The following is a 23982-nucleotide window of genomic DNA, read 5'->3' on the forward strand; positions in this document are numbered from 1 at the left end:
ATCATTTATGCGAATGTTTTTCAGTTGATTTTCAGTTGTTTGAAACAATTGGTCTCAATTTAAATGTGGATGCCGGGTCATAAATATGGCTTTATAATTTGATTTTAATATTAAAATCAGCGATATGGGGTCACAATCAGTGCTTATGAAAAAGCACTCAGTCACATTTAAAGGCATGAACACCGTATTGAACAGAAGCAAAGGAGGAAGTAATGTGATATGATTCAACACCAAGCTTTTTTCACACACCTTTATTTGACATGGAAGCGGTCACTTTGGTCAACATAAAGCTCTCAGTAGGAACAATGATGGCGAGTTCCTGTCTGCTTTGAAGCAGAAAGACACACTACTCACTGACTGGACATGAGCTACAAGCAAGTACATTGCCTGAATTAAACAGTACACTTACTCCATGGAGTATATAGGGGACTGAGCAGGACAACATGTTCAAGTTTAACATTTTTAAGAAGTTATTGCTGTCCGTACAGCGCAGTGCATACATTGAAACCCTGATATTCTACAGGAACACATTCACAGAAGATTTCACCGACCGTGTCTAGAAATAGATATAATCCCTGATTATATCAATCCCTGTGAATCAATCTGTTCGTTACTGGCAGACATGGAGCAGCCTGGAGTATTACCCTGTATCTCATGCTTTCCCAAGAATACCATGCTTAAAATACATGTATTGCATATTAAAGAGAGCATCAGGGAAACAGTTAAACATTGAAAAGGTCTTAAACATTCAGCCTGTTTAGTATCTGGCCCATTTGGTACATAGCAAACATTTCCGGCAGCTGCACAATTTATGTGGGTTTAAAGACTTTCATCTTCTTTCATCAGCATACAGCCAATAAAGAAAAAAAAAAGATTTCTACTGGATGGATTATGCTTTTGAGTATTTCAGAGGCATTGCACTTCTGCCACAAAGTTACGAAACACATATGTAAACAAGGAAACTTTGGATTCACGGTCTTAGCTTGCAAGTGTGCATGAAATTAGCACTAATGCTTGTCCTACTGTGTTGCTTGTATCGTATCCTAAGTAACATGAGGTATAACTGTGGTCAGACTATACTTATGACATAATGCAAAAAAAAAAACATGATTGAGTTAGCTGCAAGGTACAATACATTTTCCCATGCACATGTGTGCATGTGTTTTAAGTTCATTACCAGGTTTGAAACTGAGTGTGTGTGTGTGTGTGTGTGTTTTTTTTTGTGTGTTACTCGTAGATCCAGTGATTGCTGTTATCCTCCCAGCACACCAGCTCTTGCTGGCGAAACCACAGGGAAATCTCTCTCTGTGCGCTCTCAACAGAGTCACTGCCATGGATCACATTCCTGAAGTGAAAAAACAAAAACACGACTGCTATGCAAACTTAGGCATTAAATGTTATAAACCTTTACAGAGTCACTTCTACAGGGGTTATAAATATTAACATCATTACAGGCTATAATAGTTTAGCTTCACCCTTGCATTGAGCAAGGTTGTTTTATTCATTACATTATTCATTATTCAATTACTCTTTATCCTGATACTATTGCTTTGGAACATGTTATTAAAATTGGTCCACCTACAGTGTAAAACAGCTATTGATGCAACTATTAATAGACCGGCTGCCCATACTCTCACCTGCCCACTTCAACACAAAAGTCCCCTCGGATAGTTCCTGGCATGGAGTCAGCAGGGTTGGTTTCTCCCAGCATCTTGCGAGCAGTCTTAACTACATCGAGGCCTTGCCACACCTGTAGTAGGGGTGGGCGATATGAGCTAAAATTCATATCACGATATTTTCCACTGTCCAGAAGATATCGATATGATATCACGATATATGAGGGGGAAAAATCTGAATCACATTTTAATAGCCCTTCTTAGCTAAATTATATTAGTTAAGGCAAAATATGTCATCATGAAAAGTAAAAATCAAATAATGATAAAATAAATATGTATCTACTGATATGTGCTACAAATGTAATTTCTGTATGATTCCAATAATTTCAAGCATTTTTATAATCAAAAATCGCTGAATTTGCGCATGTCCTGTTCAAACAGAAAGACATGCGAGGTGAGGCAGCGACGAGCAGCGCCTCATCTCAGATTGTGCAATCCCTCACTACAGTTGAGCGCATGCCTTTTGCTTTCTCGTTGTTTGTCACCACTGTAGTATTTGTGGACACTTGTATTATATGTCCTCTCTATCCATAGAATATGTCATGTATTTCACGTATGTGTAGAACCTATGTAGTCTTGCTGATCTGACATAAACCCGCATAGCAGTGAAAAAGCACTGAGGGGAGGCAATCAGTACCTGTGTCTCAATGAAGGGGGCGTGCGCGAGAGCCTGAAACTGGACTTTCAATCGAAACGTGAAATGTTAAATAATGGGAGACCAATGCCGGAGCCAAAAGGTATGCTTCAAACGACGGGACAGAAGATAAATCGATCGAATACTCACATTCAAAGCCAAATTGCTTTTGATGTTGGAACCTCAAGAATATATTTGGCTTTGGACGAAGAGCGAAGACTAAATATTAGCATGAGCAATATTCGCTAACATTACATTGATATCAGAGTGAGCCCTTTGTCGATTTCCCATTATTTCTCTTAGGATTGTTTATATCTATGTGAAGCCATTTAACATCACACAAGTGGTTGTAATCACTTTGAACCCAAGACTGCTTTTTAATGGTGAGCTGATTTTGAGAAATTAAACTTTGCAGCTAGAGTTCTGTTTCCTGGTTATGGTTGTCGAATTGCTGTGCTAGCTAAGGAAACTTTAAATAACCTTAGCATAAACGATTTAAATGGAAGAGTTACATTTGCATGAAATGATAGCTAGTTATCTAGCTGATGTTATAGTCTCCTCGATTTAATCATAAAATTATAATGGGGAAAGGTAGAAACCCTCAGGGTGCCTGTGCAACTTCGTATGAAAGAGTTCATATTCACACATATTAACACGAGTTCATCACAAGCTAGCAGCTGCCAACTGTATGTACCTTACCTATGTGGGTTAAGAATGATGATATGAAATATGATAAACAACCAGTAGACAATGTGCAAGCTGCCAATTGAATGGTGATTTAACAGGTTGCTGGTGCTTACACCTTTGGCTAAAACAACACGGCGAGACAACTATGGAGAGATATGGAGAGCCTGCCTACTCAGCTGCCTGCACGCTTATTTGTTGCTAGCACTACATGCGCGCAAAAAATGCATGCGCCGTCCGCTCATAAAAATAGGTCAACATATTAACATACATTCTTTTTTTCGTAAGAACCAAGAAAGGTTAGGTTAAAATAAAAAAAGATGTAGCTACTTAGTACTATCACTCAGTTGAAATTGGAACAAAACATGGAACAAAATCCATATCATGGCGTGGCACAATACCGGTTTTTACTATCAAACCGGTATATCGCCCACTCCTAACCCGTAGCCCATACACACAGGGGACACCTCCTTACTTAATATTACTGACTGTGGCAGTAAGTGGCTACAGCGGCCTATCAGTCTCTGCTGTCTGTATGGGCTTGGGAAAGACATGATAGCAGGATCTGATGGTAATAGTATCCTTTACTTTGCCATCATGACATCCATTAAATAGAAAAACACTCCAGCCAGGCCTTACCATAGCTATGATTGGTCCAGAGCTCATGTACTTGACCAGGCCGTTGTAGAAGGGCTTGTTTCTCAGGTCCCAGTAGTGCTCCCTCAGCTGATCCTCAGAGGCCTGTAGAGCAAGGACACCTCATCACCTTTCACAGAAAAGACCACTAACACCATTAAGAATGGTGTATGAATACATTTGAGAAAGGAGAGAAAACAGCAAAGTGTGTATTTGTTGTGTTGTGTCAAGGGTGGGATAGTCACACATCCTTCTTGCTAGCCAGGCCCTTTACCTGTCACATGCACTCACTACACCTATACTAAACAATGCCCTCAGTGAGCTACAAATACAGTTAGCCCAATTCCTGTTGCAGGCAAGCATACACAGACAGTTTGTCACATAACACACGTGTGTGTGTGTTTGTGTGTGTGTGTGTGTGTGTTCCTTCCATACCTGCAGGAGTTTAAGAGCTACCAGCCTGAAGCCCTTCCTCTCAAAGCGGCCAATGATCTCACCCACCAGCTTCCTTTGCACACCATCTGGTTTGAGGGCGATGAAAGTCCGCTCGTTCACCCCGCTCCATCCTACAGTACAGTGTGCCACATACATCATTCAATACCATACCAACCCTGGGGTAGCAAGGGTATCCTAAGATACTCTAGGATAGCATTGGTGTTGTTCAAACACCTGACGACTGGTGTTGCACACTCATCGGAAAACCCATTAAAGTAGAGTTTGTTCTTTGAAGTGCCTTTACTGACAGGCAGGGCCAGAGTAACACCAAAGGCCCTGGGGCTACACCTATTCAAAGGGCCCCCCTCAAAATGATCATGATCATTTTTTCAGGCCATCTATTTACAACCACAATAAAATGTTACATTCTGACTATCCCACAACAAATGCAAACTTTGGTATAGCAACATTTCATCAATAACAACTCAGCAACAGCAATTGTGAGCAATTATGAGGAGATGCTAATTCGAATGTCAAATACTTTAACACGCATATCCTATTAATCTGAGTTGAGTACACTGCAATGTTAAGAAAGCTGTGTAGGTATGTAAATGAATTAGTAAACTGTTTTATTTGAACAATTACTTTCAAACTTGAAACAAGAACAAAATCAAGGTTAAACGTACAGAAAAAATAATGAAGGCTGCATTAATACATAACATATTAAATACTAGATCTCCACATAAATCCATTAATACATAACATATTAAATACTAGATCTCCACATAAAATCACAGCGCAGTTGATTTGTAACAGTAGACTCGGCTATTATATGACAACTCAGCTACGCAAACTGTTAATGATTAAATAAGAGAAAGGTGAAATCAGTCCAATCAACGTATTCTTATCAACTTGGCTAGAATCCTAGTTAGTCGGTCCTGTACTTGTAAATAAACGACCTAGTCGTTGAAGCAGTGCACTTTGCCAGAGTTTCAATGCTGTCGTTAGTCATCATTTCCTTTCTCTCCAGGGCTGCTAACAGGGTTGGTTGATGCGCAACTTTCACAAAGTCCGCATATTGCGATTTTAAGATGTCTAAGTTGTATTAAAACTCTGACTTTGTGCTTCCTCTAAATAAACTTGCACAGCATAGCTACTTATCCGTCTGTCAACAAGTATACTCCTATAGACTGCCCACATCTGTCATGCAGAGATACGGAAAGTTCTGACGATAATGACAACTCAGTATTTTTATTTGTGGGAAGGAACACGGAAAGATGGTCTAACAGGCTGATTAGGATAGCTAATTCGTCAGTGGATTTCGAGTCTGGGAGAATGCTCTATTTTGATATGCAGTTTGGTTGGCACCTGATATATCAGATTATATCAGATATACTCGTATCATGGTACGCTATTGGTAACTTTTCCCGACTCCAGGTAGAGTACAGAGACTCGCGGTCTCGGCATCGTAGGCTACCCGATACTAGTCCGATACCCAGATACTCGTATCCGTCGCACCCGCACGGTACACTAGGCATGGGCTACAAATTTACACCGAACCGTTGTAGGCCTAGGCTACTTCACTTCTTCTGTCAACCAGGGCCCTGGAGGTGCAGTCCCCCTTAGCCCCGTTGTTAATCCGGCCCTGTTGACAGGAGGTAATTTTGTAGGGTTCTCTTTTGCTCTCTCACTCAGCCCAGGGAAGGAAAAAATAAAGTAGGCTAGGCCTAAATACAAAGACAATGAAACTAATCTGCGATGCCAGACCCAATATCACCACAGCATTCCACAAAACATCTAGGTCTATATTTCTGACAGGCATAATGGATCTAATACATCCATAACATGAACGTGTAGGCTTTGAGGGCTTACGGGTCACAAACTCATTCAACACGGCCAAACTCTATTTGCATTTAGGTGCGGTAAAGTAATATGTGTTTTAAAGAGAACCTTCTATTTTTAGATCTTTAGGGGTCAAAACCTCTAGTAAAAACAATTAACGATATAAATCGGTCTTGACTGTTGAGTTAAAACGCTATAACTGGCAACCGCAAAACGGTTATACATGTAATCCCACGGGGCATGCATGTGCGTCAAAGTAAACCGCTTTCTTCCGCCACTGACATGCTCATAATGTTATTATAAGTATCTGACTATATGGAACAGATCCCTACTGATATGGATCTGTGTCTGTTTACCTTGATAATTGTTAATAAACTGTAGCAAATTACCTAGTCATTAACTTTTCACAGAAACTGAAACAATCTACAGAAACGGGAGGTTATCCAGTTTTGCAATATTCAAAACATAAGAACCAGAGATATCTGCAACAATGCTGCCTTCAATCTATTTACAACGTCTCTTACCGTCTTCCTCAATTCGTGCTTGTTTTGTCCCCAAATTCTCAGGACAATGGTAGTCTGCGGGTGATCGTTTGGATCCCATAACTCTCCCACACTTTCTGTACGTTTACCAGTCATAACACGTCAATGATTTGCAGCACAAGCAGGAACCAATCGAAAGATAAGTTCAGCGATTCCTATTAATAGGATCTGATAATAACGTCGACTTAAAATTTGGAACACAACCAATAACAGATAAAGATCTTTTGTTTACTTAATAGGCTGTCAGTTTTTTTTTTCAGCCTTAGAGGAGCATCATCTCAATGTCATTGTATAAGACCAGGAGAACAAGACTATTTCTGAATGTTTAAGAGACCTCTGAGACAAATGTTTAGTACGGAGGTATGGTATAGCTACTTGTAACCCAAGTTGACTCACTTTTTTCCGCACACTTGTCATATTTCACTGCGCATATTTGAGGGTGTAACAATTATCGACCAGTGTATCAATACGCCATGGACCTGAGCTGGCTTGGTGATTACGTCACTGGGGGATACCCCTGAGAGGGTATCCGCTGGCGGGCTGCTAATGGCAATAGACGGTTGACATTAGCTGGGTAAGCATCACCTGTGTTACTGCAAAGTGTTGTGAGCGAGAGGATAGCCAGCTCAGAGTAGTCTTCAGACAGCATGCGTGTAATCCTAGCCTGACCAAGTTAGCAGGACTTGTCGACATAGTTTAGTAACATGACACGCTATTTCTGCACTTAGACAGCAGTAGCTAAGGCGCTAGGTAGCTAACTAGCTACAAACTATGCGGCTTTAACGGTTCCCTCAAACTGACTCATCTATGTGAATAAATGAACAACCAACAACTACATTTACCTGTCTGGAAGATGTTCGCGAAGATGGTTAAGAAGAGGCAAATCATGTTTGCATCTCAGACGCCGGGTTTCCCACGCGCTCCGGTCGTAAAAGGAAGGTGGTAAGAGAAGGAGGCTGATATGTGCGCGTCCCCGTGTTTGAAGGAACGAGCGTGCATTCTCTTAATACGTTTATTTCTGGGACGCAAACTTAACTGGGTGAGCCCCCAACCCCCGGTTAAAAACAATGCTTCAATAATTAAATTCTGGACAAGAACATGCGTTTATTTACAGTCATCGATACAACATCAAGGGAAAGGTGAGTCATAATGACAGTGCCAACTTTACCAAGAATTATTTCAGTCTTTAGTAGTGAGTGGCTTCAATGTTATGTTCATTTCAAGAGTGCTTGGGCTCACGTCCATGGCCCTCTTCTCTCTGTAACCATTTGCTTGCTGAGCCCATGACTCAGACTGGTGTGCCTTCCCCTGCCTGTCTCTGTCTCTGTCGCTCTTGGTCCTGGTTCCGGAAGTACTCTTTGCTTAACAGGATGTCTCGTCTCAGAGGCAGCATGGGTTCCTCTGTTGTTGAGAGACCCTTCTGGGCCAGGATCATAGCACGCAGGAGGGGTGGGTAGATGACATAACGTATAGGGGGTTCTGGGACGGGCTCAAACCGTGTGAAGTCGGCCTCCTCGTGTTTGGGTAGTAACCGCCAGTCGTGATGCATGGCATTCTCAACCTCGCGCTCCTTATCCTCTTGTTTGCCTGTAAGAAACAAAGACATTAAGCAATGGGGCAAACAAGCTGTAGAGATTTAAACATGGTTCTCTTGGACTCCATCCTCCAACTCAATAGAGAAATACCAACATTTTCAGGCGTAATGTCTACAGGTGAGGGCAAGGGATTAAAATACTCAAATGTTGGACAGGTGGGTCACCCTGATATTATCCCATCTGCTTTCATCCAGCAGCCTAATCTGACTACATTTTCAAAAGTTATACATAAGCACTGAGGTTGGTTCTGTGTAGAACAGTGCTGCCGAGCACACTGCCCACCTGGGCTGGAGCCTACATTCTGATTACCTGACTCAGAATCACCTGACGCGCCTTTCTGCTCTTCTCAGTGGGCATGCCATGTACATATCTCAAATGTATCTCTGCATCTCAGTGGGACTTGGATTTCCCAGAAAGCATGTAGCAGTAAGCTAGATATGGCTGGGCAAAATAACTATATACTCCAAAAAAAAAACGAGCACACTTTTTTTGCTAGCTCCGTCTCCTCTTTAGAGACAGAACTCTAACATCAAAGCTGGTGCCGAGACTGCACTCATTTAACCCAAACTAGGTGTTTTCAGAATGGGGATGTAATTGACACAAAGATGGATGAATGCTCACGCTCACCTTTGAAAGTCATGACTCCCCAGGCTTTTCCATGATCCATATCCTACAGGGATGACAGACTTTTATTCAGCTGTGGTGTACACATTTGCATGCACATTGCACCAAGGGAGTTCAGTCAGTATTGGTTCGAAGCATCCTACACAGCCCCAGGTTTTCCTACCCCACCACCAGAAGACACACACGCACGCACACACACACACACACACACGCTCACCTCTGCCGTGTAATCCACTTTCACCTTCGTGATCTTCCAATAGCAAGGCTCAATATGCTCCTCGAGCCACGATTTTCGTGTGAAAATTCTCCCCACACCGAACATCCGCATACTGGCCAGTAAGGTAAACAGCCGACTTTCACGCCGTACGTCTTCCCACGCGAGAACCGGCAATGTTTTACCAGTGAATGGACGAGTCATCGTCTCATAGTCAAGGGCATACCGCTGAGACTCAGTTGGCCGATTCTTCAGTTCACGGTAGGCACGAATCTTCCGTGCCATCTCCGCGATCAGACGGACGCGCTTTTTCTTCACCATGTTGCTGTTTTAAGAGAGGCAAAATGCATATATTCAACTTCTGTTAACATTTGTTTGGAAGAATAAACTGTAATGATAAAAAAAAAAAAACACCGCACAGTGCTACATAACAGCCAGACACTTCAGAATGTACCCCTTTTGTCCGCTAGCTGGTTATATTGCACATATTACCCACAGAATGCACCAAAGGTAGCAGAAGTCCTATAACCGTAAGTCCAGTGACTACCGAAATGATACCCGATTCTGCCAGTGTAGATAAAAGCAAGCTGCCCGTGGTAGTCTGTCAAGTAATCTAATTGATTTAGTCCAGCTAGTGACCCCATAAACGGTAACCGATAGAACTGTTTGTGATGCACGTGTTACCCTATGAAATGTTAAAGCATTGTCCTAAGAGCAATTTTGCCATAATATACATTAACTTATAATATTTTTTTTGCATGCTATGTCGTTATTACGCAGAATTAACGACATGTCACCAACCTGTTTATCAAACCGTGGACCAGCGAATCTGTGTATAATAACTTGACCTCAACAAAGCGGAAATTCCTGACTATGGGTGCGCCTTCTAATTCATACCGTGTACAAACGACAGATGCAATTGGTTCCGTTTTCAACAAAATTTGTACACACATCTGAAACTAGAAATAATTTGAGGGAGATATTCTTTATTTACACATTTAATAAAAAGTCACTTTCCCCCAGAACTGATTTTGTGCATATTTATTGTTTCATTTTAACACCATAATTCGGTTAAAGGCCATGCTTAAGATATACAGAATGCAAATAGAGACTAGGCTTATACATACACTATGTACAGATGACAGCATAGTTGAAATATTTAAATTTATATACATACAAATAAGCAAAAGTGCTTTAATGCATAACAAAACTTTTCTTTTTACAGACAATTATAAAACATATATATAGTGTGTATGTATTAGATTAAGACCCACAGAAGAAAGACACAATAAAGGAGTTTCCCCATAATAAAACAGCTTAAAAAATGAAGACATGGGAAAAAAAGTGTCTGAGTAACATTTTCAATAAATCTGTCACCCATGATGCCATTGTTAAAACGACAGAGCCCAAGGCACTGGAACACTCCTTACACGACTTAAGTATGCAAACTGATCATCTTACACACTCATACCACAAATTTGCTTGACTTACTTGTGGATGAGTGAGTGGACATCGTAAGTGCATCTGCAGACACAAACAAACAAGGAGTGCTCCACATTCCACAGATTTACCACAATCCCCTTTGCAACTAATCTTCCAAATTTTGATGGGGGTGTTCATTACTCCTCAAGATGAGACTTCAATTGTACACAAGCTGGCACAAGAGAAAGTACATTAACTCATAAGGGCACATATTTTTTATAAAAGGTCCTGTTTAAAAAAAAAAAAAGATAATGGGTGATGGATAAAGCGGCATCTATTTTAGAGCACGAGAAACACATACACATCAGGGTAGGAAAATCTGCATGATTCGGGCCGCGAGTGCCGTTCCTATACTGCAGTGTACTGCTCAGAGGACCATTATCCAAAAATAAATAAATAAAATACTAATCCAGATACCTTAGTAATTTTGGCCTATGGAGCTGCAGCATGACCAAACTGCCGAAAGCCTAACATGAACCTTTCATACATGCCAAAGAAACAGCGGAAAGGGGGTAGGGTTACTCTTGGCCACGTATGAGAGGGCAGCGTGAGACCGTAACACATTATCTCCTGCTTTCAGGTAGCAGCACTTCCGGTGCGAGATCCAGGAAGGAGTAGTCAGTAACAGTTTGACTAAATATGAACAAGTCAAAATATAGTTGGACTTTTGTGGAGTCTAGTGTATGGGTGTACAGAACTAACTTGTTTTGCTTCCGTAATACTCTTATGGGGTTAAATACTGTTGAGAACCTTTAACATCCAGTTAATGCTTGCTTACAATGTATAGACCAACACAAGATACTTTTACAGTGTTGGAATGCATGAAAGTAATTGTACCTAGCTTTTCTAGCTACATACTGAACTGATGTTTAGTCACAGTTTTGGTAGAATACAGTTGGCCCCATAGGTCTTCTCATGTCTGGGTGGGGTTTTGCACATGTTTGTGTTTGACTATACCAGGGGTTTTCAAAAGGTAGCCTCCACAAAGCACTCCCATCTGGCTAAGGAAGAAATCTACTGAAAATGGAGACTTGATGTGTAAAGGGCAATGCTACCTTTTGTTAATTACAGAGTAGTTTGCCCATTGAGAAACAAACACCATTGATCATTGCATTTTTTCATATCTTAAAAAGGGAATTGAAAACCCCTGGCAGTTTGCATTAGAACACAAATACTTTAGTTAAGTGTTTTCTGTGTGCACGCACTGTATTCATTTCTTACCTTTGCATGTTTGCCCTGTGTGTGTGTGTGTGTGTGTGTGTGTGTGTGTGTGCGTGCGTGCGTGCGTGTGTGTGTGTGTGTGTGTGTGTACATGTATCAGGTCCAACGACAGCGCTTCCTTTGGCAGGCCTCGGGGTCAGAGGTGCAGCCCTCTGAGTCGCTGCTGGAGGACGGCCCGGGAGGCGTGTGTGTGTGGCCGTGAGACTGCGTGTGGTTCTGCGTGTGGTCCAGGGTGAGGACCCAGCCCAGTTTGGAGTGAAGCAGCTGACGGAGGCCCGGGGGCAGGGGCAGCACCCCCAGGGCGTCAGTCCCGGACGGGAGGAGCTTGCGCAGGCGCGCACAGCACAGGTACTGCAGGGAAGTGGGCGCAGACACAGAGCGGATGAGCTTCATGCTGCTCTTGGCTGCGGTGCTGCACGCCATGGGGAACACCTGCTTGTTCTGCAACTCGGTTGCCGCCACACCTGCAACATCCGCACACACGAAGAAGAATCAAACAGAGAATCCCTATATATATGTAGACATTAATATGATATTAAATATATATAGATAGATATATGCATTCATTTCAGTTTTTTTTCCTTTAGACAATCTATAGTGTACTTCTGATGCATGTAATGTATGTTTTTGTAACATCTTCAAATCTGTGTACATGATGCATGGTCATGTAAAAGAGTGATAAATACAACCAGCATTCCCACTTGCTGCCCAAGCTATTCACAATGTAGTTTTGAACAAAAATGTTAGACCAGCATTTACAGCAAGACCATATATCACCAAAATACATCACTTAGCAAGCTAGCTGGCTTTTATCAGTGCTTATTGTGCTGTTGTTGTTGGTGTTTGCAAGACAGGTCTGATAACGGTTAGCTAGCTCTCTTGCTAGTTTTAGAAAAAAACTGCCTCTATAATTAGGCTATTGTAATGAACTATAAACTGGAGAAGCATACATGCATGTCAAGCTATAATATTAGAAACATTTTTGAAGTGTATTTATGTTGTTATGTCTGTAGTTTACTATGCCGCTTTGTTTAACTTCAGATTTGTTATGCTCAGTGCTGGATTGTTTGATTGACTTTCATTGCACTGTCAGGAAATCATGTTCATCTAAGAGAAAAGAACATACAGTGGTGCATCAGGCATACAGACAGTGTATGCACACGTTCAGTTGGTGCAAGTGCAAGAACATTTAGAATTTTACAAACGAGGCCCTATTCGATTATCACTGGGAACTATTCGACTATTCGAGGATGGAAGAAGGTACGATGCTTTGAGCATGTGACGTAGGGAGAAGTTTCTGGAATGCTGAAATGGAGTGACAGCTGTCAATCATTCCAATGAGATTCTCCCAAACTTTGTTTAGAAAACATAATTTAGGTCTCTGTTCTAACATTTTAAAAATGTAATTTAATTTAATGTAATTAAAAAATGACATATCTTCTGGGCATGTTGATACATGTTTAAAGTGTTTTTTACATACCTTTAATGCATAACATAATCAGTAACATGCTATTTAGGAGGAGGATGATTCCCTAGGAGTTTGTATTACTCTGCAGAAGCAAGGTCTATAATATAACTTCCTTTAAGTTGCAAATACATTTGCTGCCTAATATAGCTGACTGCACAAATCATTCAGTGAAACAAGAAGTGATACACTGAGACGGTTGGCTACAAGCAGAAGTCCTGGCACCTGAACACAAACACACATCTTGGCTGTATGGACTGGTACTGACCTATACATTTTCGGTTCTTGAAGAATGTGAGTGTGCCATGCCAGGTGTCCAAGTGCACTCCAAGGATGGAGCCTTGGCCGAAGCGTGATGAAAAGCTGATCTTGTCTCCTTTATGATGCAGCAGGCCTACACAAACACAAATACATACACACATAAGAGAAATGTGGCTATGAAAGAGAATTACACCGTCAGGGAGTTTCTGAGAGGTGTTGATGAAGTTACCTGTGTATGATAACCCCCAGCTCTCCTCATCCTTGCCCAATAGGCTGCAGAATGTGTGTCTGTATTTATCCAGGTTCACATCAGAAGTTCCAATCCCCACCATCTGTGGCATGTACACACAGGAATCAATTATTCACACAACCCATCTCGGACACGTCATCATGTTCATGCTGTGTAATTACTGGGCCTGATTTCTTATGCCTAGGGGAACAGGAGGATCTGTTCATCACAAAGAGAAACCACTTTTGTCCCCACAGCAGTGCAAGTGAAAATGCAACAAAACTTGGTGTTTTGTGTAAAGACATTATGTTTGTGTATAATTTCAATTGTCACTTAAAGACAATTGCCATTGGAGGGCAAACTTGACTTTCAGTGTTGTTGACTTTCAGTGTCTATTTTTAAAATAAAACTACCAAAATTAAGTTATTCTCGAGGAATAGTAAGCATGTAATTTTCCCTGACATTTATGTGCGCACTTTGAATTTAATCCTTGGTTTTATGCATTTGTAATGCCTTTTTTTGCTTGTTTATGTGATGGTAACCGTGTCATATATACTGCTATTATCTACCCAGAATGCCTCCACAAGCGTATATAGAGCTCCAAGAACATAGCATAGGGGTTGAATATTGTAGACACAGAGTGATGTGATTGCAGGTTATGGTGCCTGTATCATTGTGCACTACAGCCTCTGTATATACATTCATTTGTTGGTGACATTGGTTTTGTTGACATTTCTGTGAGAGCCACTGACAGCTGTGTTAGGTAGTGTGAGCTATTTAGATACATGAACTCTAAGAGTCTTCTGTGAATAGTATGACAAACAAGATTCTTTTAGAAACCTAATATATGCTGTTTTATGACATTGAGATTGGAGCTCACCATGTCAGTCCCGTAGACAGGTGATGTCATCTTGATCTCCCAGAAGTGTTGTCCGTCGGTGAGCTCTCTGGAGCCTCTGATGGCGGCTGTGCCACAGCTGTACTCTGAGTGGAAGCTCACCTTCCTGTTTTCACAGCTCAGCAGTGTCGCTGCTGACCGGCTATCATCGTCCCACACCCAATCAAAATCTGCCACAGACAAAGAGAGAAAGTCAAGATCTACCAAACCATTGCCACTGCCAATAAAACCACAGAGGGTAGACAATCTTCGAAGGTATACGAGTGAGTCATCACAGAATAACCGGTCATTCCACACTAGTGACATTCAAGTAATCATCAGTTTGACAATGAGTAGATGCAAGGTATTTTTCTTTTTGAGTTCTTTTGTATGTGGTGGGGAGAAATAAAAGTGAATTGGACAAAGAGTAAGACTCAGATGAAGAGAAGGACAGAGTATGAAGGAGAAGCTTAAGAGGCCCACCCTGGTCATCCTCTCCACAGTGGCAGTCGTGTATATGTGTGAAGCCACGCAGGCGGGGATTGCAGCTGGCCTCAATTTGAGAGTCACAGCTACAGTAGGACTCGCCAGTCACAGGGACAGCACTTGGTACAGGGGGCACTGCTGCAGGAAACTCCACTTCAGAGTCCGAGTCACTGTACTTTAATACACAAACCACAGCAACAGGTAGAATTAATTATTTTTGTTTTGTTACAATGACATAACTGTTCAATTAAGTCATGTCATTATGGCAATCTATGATTATCCCATACGTGAGAGTGTTGACGTAGTTCATTTTAATCTAAAAAAAAGAAAAGAAAAGCAGACACACACCTCAGTCTCCGAGGCCTGAATAAGAGCTCTTGCGTCTGCATCTCGCCGAATACCACTCCAAACGTAACGCCACGCCCGACTATTCCTGCTTCTTCTTGACATATCAGCCTGTGGATCACATCACATGTCATAACAAACCAAACGCACAGCAAAAATCGAAAACGCAACAGTGATTTGCTTTTTAGCGATTAAACAAACACCCCTTGGTGGATCACTTTCACGCGTTTATGCAGCAGGTGTAGTAAACAGATGTTTACACAAACGACTCTCCAGTTAAATGCCCTTCATTTCAAATCACTGCACAAGACAAACCAGCTTTACCCCAATTAGGTTAAGAACCACGTTTTATAATGACACGGTCTAGTTACCATACTTTGCTAGCTTGGGTAACGTAAAGTTAGCTAACATTACAGATGCATTCCACCACCATCAAAAGACGATGAAGCTAAACAAAATGCATCACTTTCACACTGCTCCACCAACATAACAAACGGGGCGTTTCGGCCAAGACTGAAACAATGTTGTAAGTCTACAAAGGTTAAGTTAAGATTTCTGACCTCAGCAGCCTGTAAAGTATTGCTAGCAGCTAGCTAGCATTTATAGGTCAGTTACCACACGCAGTGATTGAAACAGAGGTTGATCTTCCGACTTTCATGTTATTTGTCATTATTTCCATCACAGAAATCTGTGTGATAGCTTGTACAAGAACTAAAACTCACGAACTGGCTACAAGTGCTCTTTTGGTAACTAACGCTAGTAAGCCAGTGCTAGCTAGCCATTGTTTTTTTAACGTAGCTCTTATGATGAGAAGTGCCCTCCAAAAAGGTTAGTATGCACATATGCGTGCCATGCCACGTTAAAAAATGGTCTATAGCTGAAATAATTTGTCGTTTTTGTGACGACGCTAGCATTAGCCAACTGTTACCTGGCTAGCTAACCCGCTTCAGAAACGGATCGGAGCGACCCCACCAAGCTATCGTCCGTTAACTTAGCTAGGATAGCAAAGTTAGCTAACGAGCAACACTGTCCCAACCAGGGTAAACTTACCAGTCCTACAGTTGTTCAAGTACGTCTCGCTGCGCAGCGAGAGGCTTCTCCAGTTGTCAAGCGTAGGTTTTCTTGTCTTCACGCAATTTTCCAAATATTGGATAACGGTATTTGCAGATGCGTTTACAAATATGCAGCCGTCAAAGCATACTAGCTATTTAGCTAAGGGTTGTCCTGCTACCTGTCAGTCCCAGTAATGACCTACTTTCACGACAGACGTAAACAATACATTACCATGTCTTGGTCCTTCGTTAACCATTGATTGGATATCACGTTAAAGAGGTGGGCTATAGTACATGTACATTATATTCATTGGTCAATATGGCTGTCATAAACTGTCGTGTTCTGCGCTATTCGTGAGGCGGACATTTTGGCTCTCACAAAACAGGGAAGCCTTGCAGTTGAATCTGGACTTACCTCTCTTGTTGGATATTTGGAGGAGGATTTTGCGCATCTACACAGTGCTTTTCCAACCCAGCCAGGCAAGAAGATAAATAAGATTTAAGAAGATACATTTCCAACAATACAAAACTTGAATCCATTATTTCCAACCACTGCAAATGTATTTTCATATGCCACTTAACTATCTCCAACTGTTCAGAGGAAACTCTCTTGAAAGAGTGTCCAGTCAATCACATAATCAAAATCAACTAGTTTACTAGTCTGTTCAGACTTGATATAAAAATATATTATTCATTTAGCCTACTATATAGAATGATTTGACTTATTTTATCTTGCAACACCATTTAGTGTAAAGGGTGTTGCAAGATAAAATAATATAACTATAATATATAAAATAATATAACTAACAATGTATTTATTAGAATGTATGATGAATACATAATTATTTTGCTGTTCCCACATCTCAATCACTAACCTCCCTTTACTGGTGCCAGTGCCCCCATTAGGGGCTCCACCCCATACTTTGAAAACCTCTACTGTAGATAATCTGGGGCAGTGCGACAAGGATATTTAGTGTTCAGTTGTGCTAAATTTGCCGGATTGCAAAGCTAGTTTGGTTGAGCTGCAGCACAATGACTTACTCCGTAACAGATGGCAACCTTAGAGGTAATCCCTACCCTCACACAAACCCAGCCCTGATAGACACAAATGCAAGTGCTTCACTCAGAATGTGTAGAGTAAAATATACTTTGCTCATCAGAGGACCCAGACAGTACATTTGAGACAAGAAATAAATGTATACGATGAGGACAATTAAAGGCAGCTACTTAAAGAAAGGTGGTGGAAGTTGAGGAGATTTATTTATTTAGGAAATTGGACGGTTCGGCCTTCACTGACCTGCTTCGGCCAAGTAACGCAACCAGAGACAGCAGAACTACAGATTAAAACGGTACAAGTGTTCGAGAATGTCATCTTTGAGATAAAACACACACACACACACACACACACATACATACATACAGACATACATACATACACACACACATCCGACCACAGATACATGCGTGCATACATAATCTCACACACATATACATACACACACTCACACTCCCCCACCAATATCTGAGTACAGACAAACTATCTCCATGTTAACCAATGATTACACCCAGTGAAACTCCAAGCACTTAGAAACAAAATTACCCACAGTGCAATTCACCTAGCTATACAGATATATATTTATATAATACACTTATTTATATAGAGAGCATTGGGATTCAATAAAGACTTTGTTCCTGTAAAACAGTTTCATGAACAATTGAAAATCTTCTTAAATTATCAGTGGGGAAAAAAAAAATAGTATATTTTGTATATAATTTGATAGGTCCTCAACATCATGTGGAAATCAGAAATGGTCAAAATAATACTTAAAAAAAAAAACGTATGTTTTGCATACACGAGGAAAATGAAGACAAAAATAACACACACAACAAAAAATAAACACAAACAAGCAAAGCATAGCAAGGTCAAGGGAGGAAGGGATGCACTATCTAAACATACACCCACGCATACACACACACACACACACACACACACACAGAACAAAGCACAAATTACACAGCGCATTTACAGAAGCGACTAAACTCAGGAGTACTGTACACAAGGAGAAAAGAGGAGCGTGTGTGTACACACACGCACATGCAAACATGTATTCACTCGCTCACACACTCAATTACCCAGACACGACCACACACATTCTCCTCTCTGCTCTTGGGGTCAATGTAATATATGTGGTGGTGGTGGTGGTGGTGGTTGTGGTTCTACAATGTCGATATTTATGGATAGGATTTATTTTTTTAAATCCAGTATGGGTCTTTACTTTAGTCGTCATGTGTTTGGTGACTGAGCAAGTGTGTGTTTGTGTGTGTGTGTGTGTGTGTGTGTGTGTTTGTGTATGGTGTATGTGGTGATTCTATACGTCATGTTGAACGTTGTTCTCTCGTTGTTTACTTGGTGGAGAGGATGAGAGCAACAATCAAGCCGTACAGCCCCAGCACCTCAGCAAAAATGAGGATGAGGATCATGCCGACAAAGAGCCGAGGCTGCTGGGCAGTGCCTCTCACGCCAGCGTCACCCACGATGCCAATCGCAAAGCCAGCCGCCAAGCCACTCAGACCCACGCTCAAGCCAGCACCCAAGTGCAGGAAACTCCTAAGAGATGGGAGAGAGGATAACTTTAGCACTGCACAACAGTATGTCAGAGCAGGAAACAGGTCACATTTATGCTTACTTGTTAACAATATGTGTGTGTGCGTAAAACACAAAAAGCACACCAAACTTACTTGAAGAGTGTGATTTTTTCCGAGATGTTGTTGGCGATGAGCACAGCCACCACCAGCCCGTAGATGGCTATGATACCAGCCATGACCACTGGGATGATGGACTTCATGATCAGCTCCGGCCTCATCACAGACATTGCAGCAATACCTGTGCCACTCTTTGCTGTGCCATACGCAGCACCCAGAGCTACAGATGAAAAAGAGGTCTGCATTTTAAAGAGCTGCAGTAGAACAGCCGATCCATATCCTAACTTTAACGTATAGGCCATTCACACAGCCCCACACAAAACTCTGTTAGATCAAAAACCTCTTAGTGCATTAGTGACAATACATTGCTCCAACATGGATCATGGTCACACTACAGATCACTTAAACACAACCAGAACTTTACAAAAGTATAGTATGGTTAGTATCAGTAGTATGTGTGTGTGTGTGCGTGTGCGTGTGTGTGTGTGTGTGGGGGGGGGGGGTGGAGGTGTCAGGCGAGGGGGGATCTTGTTTTGATGTGGAAGGTCTAAGCACATATCTTAACTAATGAACATCATTCCAACACCTACACCTCAAATACTTAAGAGAGGGTACACACAATCACTCTGGGGATAATCAGTCCTTGCACACATTTTCACCACTGAGGGGCCTGTTAGTGTAGCTAAAACTGTTTAAGGTCACACGTTATCAGACTCATAATGCATTCCAATGAATGAACACAGTTTCCCTATTCTATAAGGAAACAATGGTGTACTTCTCCACTGATGTAACCCAACGGGAAGATACAAGTCTCCCTCTCGCACTCCCTGTCTCGACACACGATTAGATACGAAAATGGCCGAAGCCGCCCACGGGGTTTTCCTTCGCGTTTAGCCAACACTGACTTAACCTACTGGATAGCATAGTATTTATCCAATGACAACGACTCTTCACCAGGAAATAAAGCTTTGTCATTATATTCGGTCGGGAGTAATTACTGAGGCGAATATAAATTTAACTGAATGAACGCTCCTCCGCATCTGACAGTGCAATCACTGAATTACACCTTGCTCGGTATATTTGCTAGTGACTTGACGGCAGCAGCTAAATCAATGACATTAGATGGTGGATGGGAGGTCAAGTCAAATATAGGCGAAATTCCTTAAAGCCATACAAAATTCTCAGATGGCATTTTAAATTATTTCAACATATCTATGTACAATGCTTATATATTTTAGGCTGTCATCATTCGATGTCGCTAGATTCATGTATCAGTTGGCAATGGCAACTTCAGCTTAAGTCGTCTTGATTTCGAGATGAACAGCAAAAAAATATATATTTTCTTGACGTCTAGTAAAAAACAATCAAACAAAATAAATAATTTATAAAAAACCTACGTCAAACGCAACGTCATCTACCGTGATGGAACCCTTCGCGCATCCCTTCCCCCTCGAGCAGGTATATACCGAGGTGATCGCCTAGATCCGCGGGACGCATCATCGCCCAGCCAGCCGTGACACCCTCCATCTCCAGTTCCAACCAGAAATACGTTCATTCCCCATCAGATAATACAAACACGCAGTACATGTCCGTGCGTGGACAATGCAGAGTCTGCCCAGAATGAATGAAATACCACTTACCGCTGAAGACCATTGCGGCGGATGCTCCCATCACTGCAAAGAACGGGGAATATTCTGGGCTTTCGGACATTCTTCTGATGCTACAATGAGATGTACAAAAAAGAAATATTGAATTTCTACCTGTAAGGTTTTACTGTGGTACCTGCTCAAACTACTCGCAATGTCGGAAACACGACGGCCTGCGCCAGCACGGTTTGGAAGAGCCACGGATCTAGTCTACCACAGATCACCGGTGGAGAGGATGAAAATGGCGAAGTGGAGAGAGTCACATGATCAGTCATCACCGTGCGGCCCATTTCCGCTTTACAGGGATGACACATACGTCTAAATAAATGTACCTTACATTATTTTAAATATATGCCCTTTACAATCAAGTACATGACTCATTTATAAACATTCTTATGTAGACAAATTATTATGTTTTCTGCTATGCAGTCATTAAATCTCTCGTTGGTATATTTCACCCCTAACGCTAAAATGGTACAGTCCATTGCAGACTGTCACAGGGATGTGTGAATTCTGCTCTAGCCTAGCCATTAGGAATTGCAGGTTGACAACAATTGTATCTAAACTCAAATCTATGAATTCACGTCTGTTAACATGTCTGAGTACATTATCCATTGAAATATATTTAGGTAAAACTAATGTGTTGTATATTTGTTGCATATATATGTAGCTCTGTAACCATGCCAAATACAGAGTAAAGTGTACTATGCAGCTAAAGCGTGGTCCTAGCTAGAATTAAAGATCAGCTGACAGTCCAGATGAGAGGTAAGAAAGAGTAGGCACACACACACACAACATTGTGCATACAGGGGCCAACCACATAATTACACATCTTATTTATTTGTTAATATTGATGTCTAATACAGAATTGTATGTAGGCCTATGCAAATATTGGTGGTTATATAGGATATAGGATAGAATTGTTGCAGGGTTATAGGGTGATTTAAGGTTTGGTATTTCAGAGACTCGTTGAGTTTTACAACTTCCACTCATCAGATGTGGGTCATGTGACGGGTCTTATGATTGTGAGAATGGGAGAGTCCAGTGGAGAACTGAGACTGACTTAGTTTGAGTCACTGGCACACACATACACACTCACAGACGTACACACACATCCACGTGATCATGTGTGTGTGTCTGAAAATTCCTATGTGACTGATCAAGTTCTGACAGCCTACATGCACGTGTACAGATGTAGTAGTGGAAGGAATCCGCTAACATCGTAAAATGGATGAATGTATACACAGAATAAAGGACTATACTTTACTGAAATTAATTTGATAATTTTCGTTTAGGCTAGTTAGTCAACAACCATGGATGAGGACATGTGTTTTGCACTTGTTTTAATGGTTGGCAAACTCTTCCGCCCTTTTAGTGATGTGCAGTTATTTAGGTTTCAGATAAATCAGGACGAGGAAACTCTTTTCGTAACACTCAGCCAGTCAGTCGACGATTAATAAACTCAGTCAGTCGACGATTAATGTTATCCTTCGAGTATGTCACAATCACTAAAACAAAGCCATAAATACATTAAAAGAAAAGAAAATAACACAGAACAGAAAAATCTGAACCCACAATTTTGTTGAACTAAAATGCTGCCATATTAAAAACAACTCCCCAAGGAAAAGTTCACTGTGGCTTTATCAACACTAGTCTGTAATTCCACAGGGTGTCGCTGTGATCCGTTCGTGTTTCACACTGATGCTACGTGGCACATAAACACAGTCAGCTTTTAAACACAAACACACACTCACCCGCAATCAAACACATGCGCAAGCGTGTTGCAGTGGCAGTGAATTCAAACATTGACTATGGCCACCATCAGTTCCAATCTTGATGCAAATCGCAATTGCACCACATACACGTTGTTCTACGGTTTGGGATGCTATGACGCAGGAATTCTGAAATATACTGAGCGTGTCATCAAACAGATCTCCCAAAACACTTCCTTACGTCAGGGGGCACCCGGATTTGAACCGGGGACCTCTTGATCTGCAGTCAAATGCTCTACCACTGAGCTATACCCCCTCTTACGCTACAATTAGTTAGTCTACCTCGAATTATTTTGTGGTCAGTGCGCTAGGCACTACTTCGAAAGCATTAAGCATTAATTCATATAAGGTCAAACGAATAGCATAGGGATTCAACTCTTTTTCGTCATCAAACACATTTATTTACCAAAGGAATGTAGTCATAACGTAAGCGTTCTCGTGCAAATCACGCTACAAAGAAACATGAATGTACACATATTTCTAAAGAGTGGGTGTGTTTCTAGGGGAGCACTATACAAACACCCTCTTTGCTGTACAAGACCCATCACTCCAGCGTGCAGAGGTCAGTTAAGAGTGATGGGCGAGGAGTCTGATGGAGAAACGTGCCCAGGAAACAGCATCACACAAGGGTCACAGGGACATCTATAGAGCATCTGCATCGTCCATGAACAGGAGGAGTCAGGACAATGGTTTTCCATCAACACTCTAATCTTTCTATTGTGCGTCCAAGTGTTCACGAATGTCCTGTTGTGAGAGCGCACTGATGCCCACATCCAATCCATAACACTCCATTTCAGGTGATTCCCTCCTAAAACAATAAAGACAGACAGCATAGGCTGCAGATAATACAGGCTACATATTGTAGGCTACTTTTTAACCCACAGGGCCTATTTACAGACGGACCACTGAGGAATCGTGTGCCACACTTATTATGGTCCCTCTTGGGTACCGATCTGATGCGTATGATCAGACGGTGCAAAGGATGCCGTCCTATTAGTGAATTCATCAATGTCCCCATGTAAGCATATCGAGCCAACAGGAAGTGTAAAGTAGTTTTATAACCATGCTTTCCAAATTACGTTTCCTACATCCATAAATGCACATATTGAATAGAAGGCTGGGGAGAAAATTCGTGGAAGGACGTAGACATCTGATACCACCAAACACACAAAGACAGGGGATTAAAAAATGGCCTTTAAACAAAAAATATTGTCCCAACTCCGGATAGGGCTTTAGCATTCTGTGAACTTTTATGTAGACATTTACCTCACCTTTGTACAAGAGGAGCATCGAAGATCTGGCTCATTCGCGATATGTTGTACCGACCCGTCAAGTGCCTTACATCACAGCATGTAGATGATGTATGACAGGAAAACAAGCGCGATGATGGCGAAGAACATCAGAACCAAGATGTCCAACATGGTATTTGTCGGTCGGACCCGGAGGAGACCCCGAGTTTGTATGACAGAGGTGTACGGTAAATACAGGCCCGTGACAAACACACGGGGAAATTCGGAATAGATCGGGAATCACCGGAGTGGAATAAATTTCGCAGCTGCGC

The 23982-nt window shown here is 41.6% G+C and overlaps 4 protein-coding genes and 1 non-coding gene across 11 annotated transcripts; all 5 read right to left on the minus strand.

The window, feature by feature from the left end:
• Positions 1 to 41: 41 nt before the first annotated feature.
• On the minus strand, positions 42 to 7416 carry nme3 (NME/NM23 nucleoside diphosphate kinase 3). 2 transcript variants are annotated; one of them, XM_012816840.3, is made up of 5 exons: positions 7292 to 7416; positions 4066 to 4196; positions 3634 to 3735; positions 1638 to 1750; positions 42 to 1345 (listed from the first exon to the last, which is right to left on the minus strand). In XM_012816840.3, exons 1-5 carry the CDS (start codon positions 7335 to 7337, stop codon positions 1228 to 1230), a joined length of 510 nt encoding a protein of 169 aa, XP_012672294.1. In that variant the 5' UTR covers positions 7338 to 7416; the 3' UTR covers positions 42 to 1227. The 2 variants fall into 2 exon arrangements, with proteins under 2 accessions (XP_012672294.1, XP_012672292.1); XM_012816838.3 differs by lacking the exon at positions 7292 to 7416 and adding an exon at positions 6432 to 6850.
• Positions 7417 to 7533: 117 nt separating this feature from the next.
• On the minus strand, positions 7534 to 9835 carry mrps34 (mitochondrial ribosomal protein S34). 4 transcript variants are annotated; one of them, XM_012816836.3, is made up of 4 exons: positions 9684 to 9835; positions 8886 to 9207; positions 8672 to 8714; positions 7534 to 8036 (listed from the first exon to the last, which is right to left on the minus strand). In XM_012816836.3, exons 1-4 carry the CDS (start codon positions 9833 to 9835, stop codon positions 7738 to 7740), a joined length of 816 nt encoding a protein of 271 aa, XP_012672290.2. In that variant the 3' UTR covers positions 7534 to 7737. The 4 variants fall into 4 exon arrangements, with proteins under 4 accessions (XP_012672290.2, XP_031423055.1, XP_031423052.1 ...); XM_031567195.2 differs by lacking the exon at positions 9684 to 9835 and adding an exon at positions 9337 to 9538; XM_031567192.2 differs by lacking the exon at positions 9684 to 9835 and adding an exon at positions 9379 to 9537.
• A 73-nt stretch (positions 9836 to 9908) lies between these two features.
• spsb3a (splA/ryanodine receptor domain and SOCS box containing 3a) lies at positions 9909 to 17018 on the minus strand. Of its 3 annotated transcripts, none has more exons than XM_031567170.2 (7): positions 16716 to 17018; positions 15252 to 15359; positions 14901 to 15078; positions 14421 to 14608; positions 13541 to 13643; positions 13319 to 13444; positions 9909 to 12049 (listed from the first exon to the last, which is right to left on the minus strand). In XM_031567170.2, exons 2-7 carry the CDS (start codon positions 15351 to 15353, stop codon positions 11682 to 11684), a joined length of 1065 nt encoding a protein of 354 aa, XP_031423030.1. In that variant the 5' UTR covers positions 15354 to 15359; positions 16716 to 17018; the 3' UTR covers positions 9909 to 11681. The 3 variants fall into 3 exon arrangements, with proteins under 3 accessions (XP_031423030.1, XP_012672288.1, XP_031423035.1); XM_012816834.3 differs by lacking the exon at positions 16716 to 17018 and adding an exon at positions 16299 to 16676; XM_031567175.1 differs by lacking the exon at positions 16716 to 17018 and adding an exon at positions 16177 to 16292.
• Positions 17019 to 17541: 523 nt separating this feature from the next.
• atp6v0ca (ATPase H+ transporting V0 subunit ca) lies at positions 17542 to 20909 on the minus strand. The gene is made up of 3 exons (XM_012816841.3): positions 20644 to 20909; positions 19040 to 19223; positions 17542 to 18908 (listed from the first exon to the last, which is right to left on the minus strand). The coding sequence occupies exons 1-3, from the start codon at positions 20711 to 20713 to the stop codon at positions 18704 to 18706; spliced, it is 459 nt and encodes a 152-aa protein (XP_012672295.1). The 5' UTR covers positions 20714 to 20909; the 3' UTR covers positions 17542 to 18703.
• A 1696-nt stretch (positions 20910 to 22605) lies between these two features.
• trnac-gca lies at positions 22606 to 22677 on the minus strand. The gene has a single exon. It is a non-coding gene; the product is annotated as a tRNA-Cys (tRNA).
• Positions 22678 to 23982: the final 1305 nt, after the last annotated feature.

The sequence above is a fragment of the Clupea harengus genome, chromosome 1 (genome assembly GCF_900700415.2).
Source record: "Clupea harengus chromosome 1, Ch_v2.0.2, whole genome shotgun sequence".
NCBI lineage: Eukaryota > Metazoa > Chordata > Actinopteri > Clupeiformes > Clupeidae > Clupea > Clupea harengus.

Bases quoted from the DNA above. Each gene is read 5' to 3' on its own strand.
- spsb3a (XM_031567170.2), bottom strand. From the start codon at position 15,353: ATGTCAAGAAGAAGCAGGAATAGTCGGGCGTGGCGTTACGTTTGGAGT. The intron at 14,609-14,900 runs GTGGGCCTCTTA...TGTCTGTGGCAG, and splicing joins CTGTGGAGAGGATGACCAGG to ATTTTGATTGGGTGTGGGAC. The intron at 13,445-13,540 runs GTAACTTCATCA...GTGTTTGTGTAG, and splicing joins CTGGGGGTTATCATACACAG to GCCTGCTGCATCATAAAGGA.
- mrps34 (XM_012816836.3), bottom strand. From the start codon at position 9,835: ATGTGTGTACAAATTTTGTTGAAAACGGAACCAATTGCATCTGTCGTT. The intron at 9,208-9,683 runs GTTGGTGACATG...CTCTTAAAACAG, and splicing joins GTCCACGGTTTGATAAACAG to CAACATGGTGAAGAAAAAGC. The intron at 8,715-8,885 runs GTGAGCGTGTGT...TCATCCCTGTAG, and splicing joins AAGTGGATTACACGGCAGAG to GATATGGATCATGGAAAAGC.
- nme3 (XM_012816838.3), bottom strand. From the start codon at position 6,510: ATGGGATCCAAACGATCACCCGCAGACTACCATTGTCCTGAGAATTTG. The intron at 4,197-6,431 runs GTAAGAGACGTT...ACTGTACTGTAG, and splicing joins AGCACGAATTGAGGAAGACG to GATGGAGCGGGGTGAACGAG. The intron at 1,346-1,637 runs GTGAGAGTATGG...TTTTCACTTCAG, and splicing joins TTTTGTGTTGAAGTGGGCAG to GAATGTGATCCATGGCAGTG.
- atp6v0ca (XM_012816841.3), bottom strand. From the start codon at position 20,713: ATGTCCGAAAGCCCAGAATATTCCCCGTTCTTTGCAGTGATGGGAGCA. The intron at 19,224-20,643 runs GTAAGTGGTATT...TTTCATCTGTAG, and splicing joins CGCCGCAATGGTCTTCAGCG to CTCTGGGTGCTGCGTATGGC. The intron at 18,909-19,039 runs GTAAGTTTGGTG...CCCATCTCTTAG, and splicing joins GAAAAAATCACACTCTTCAA to GAGTTTCCTGCACTTGGGTG.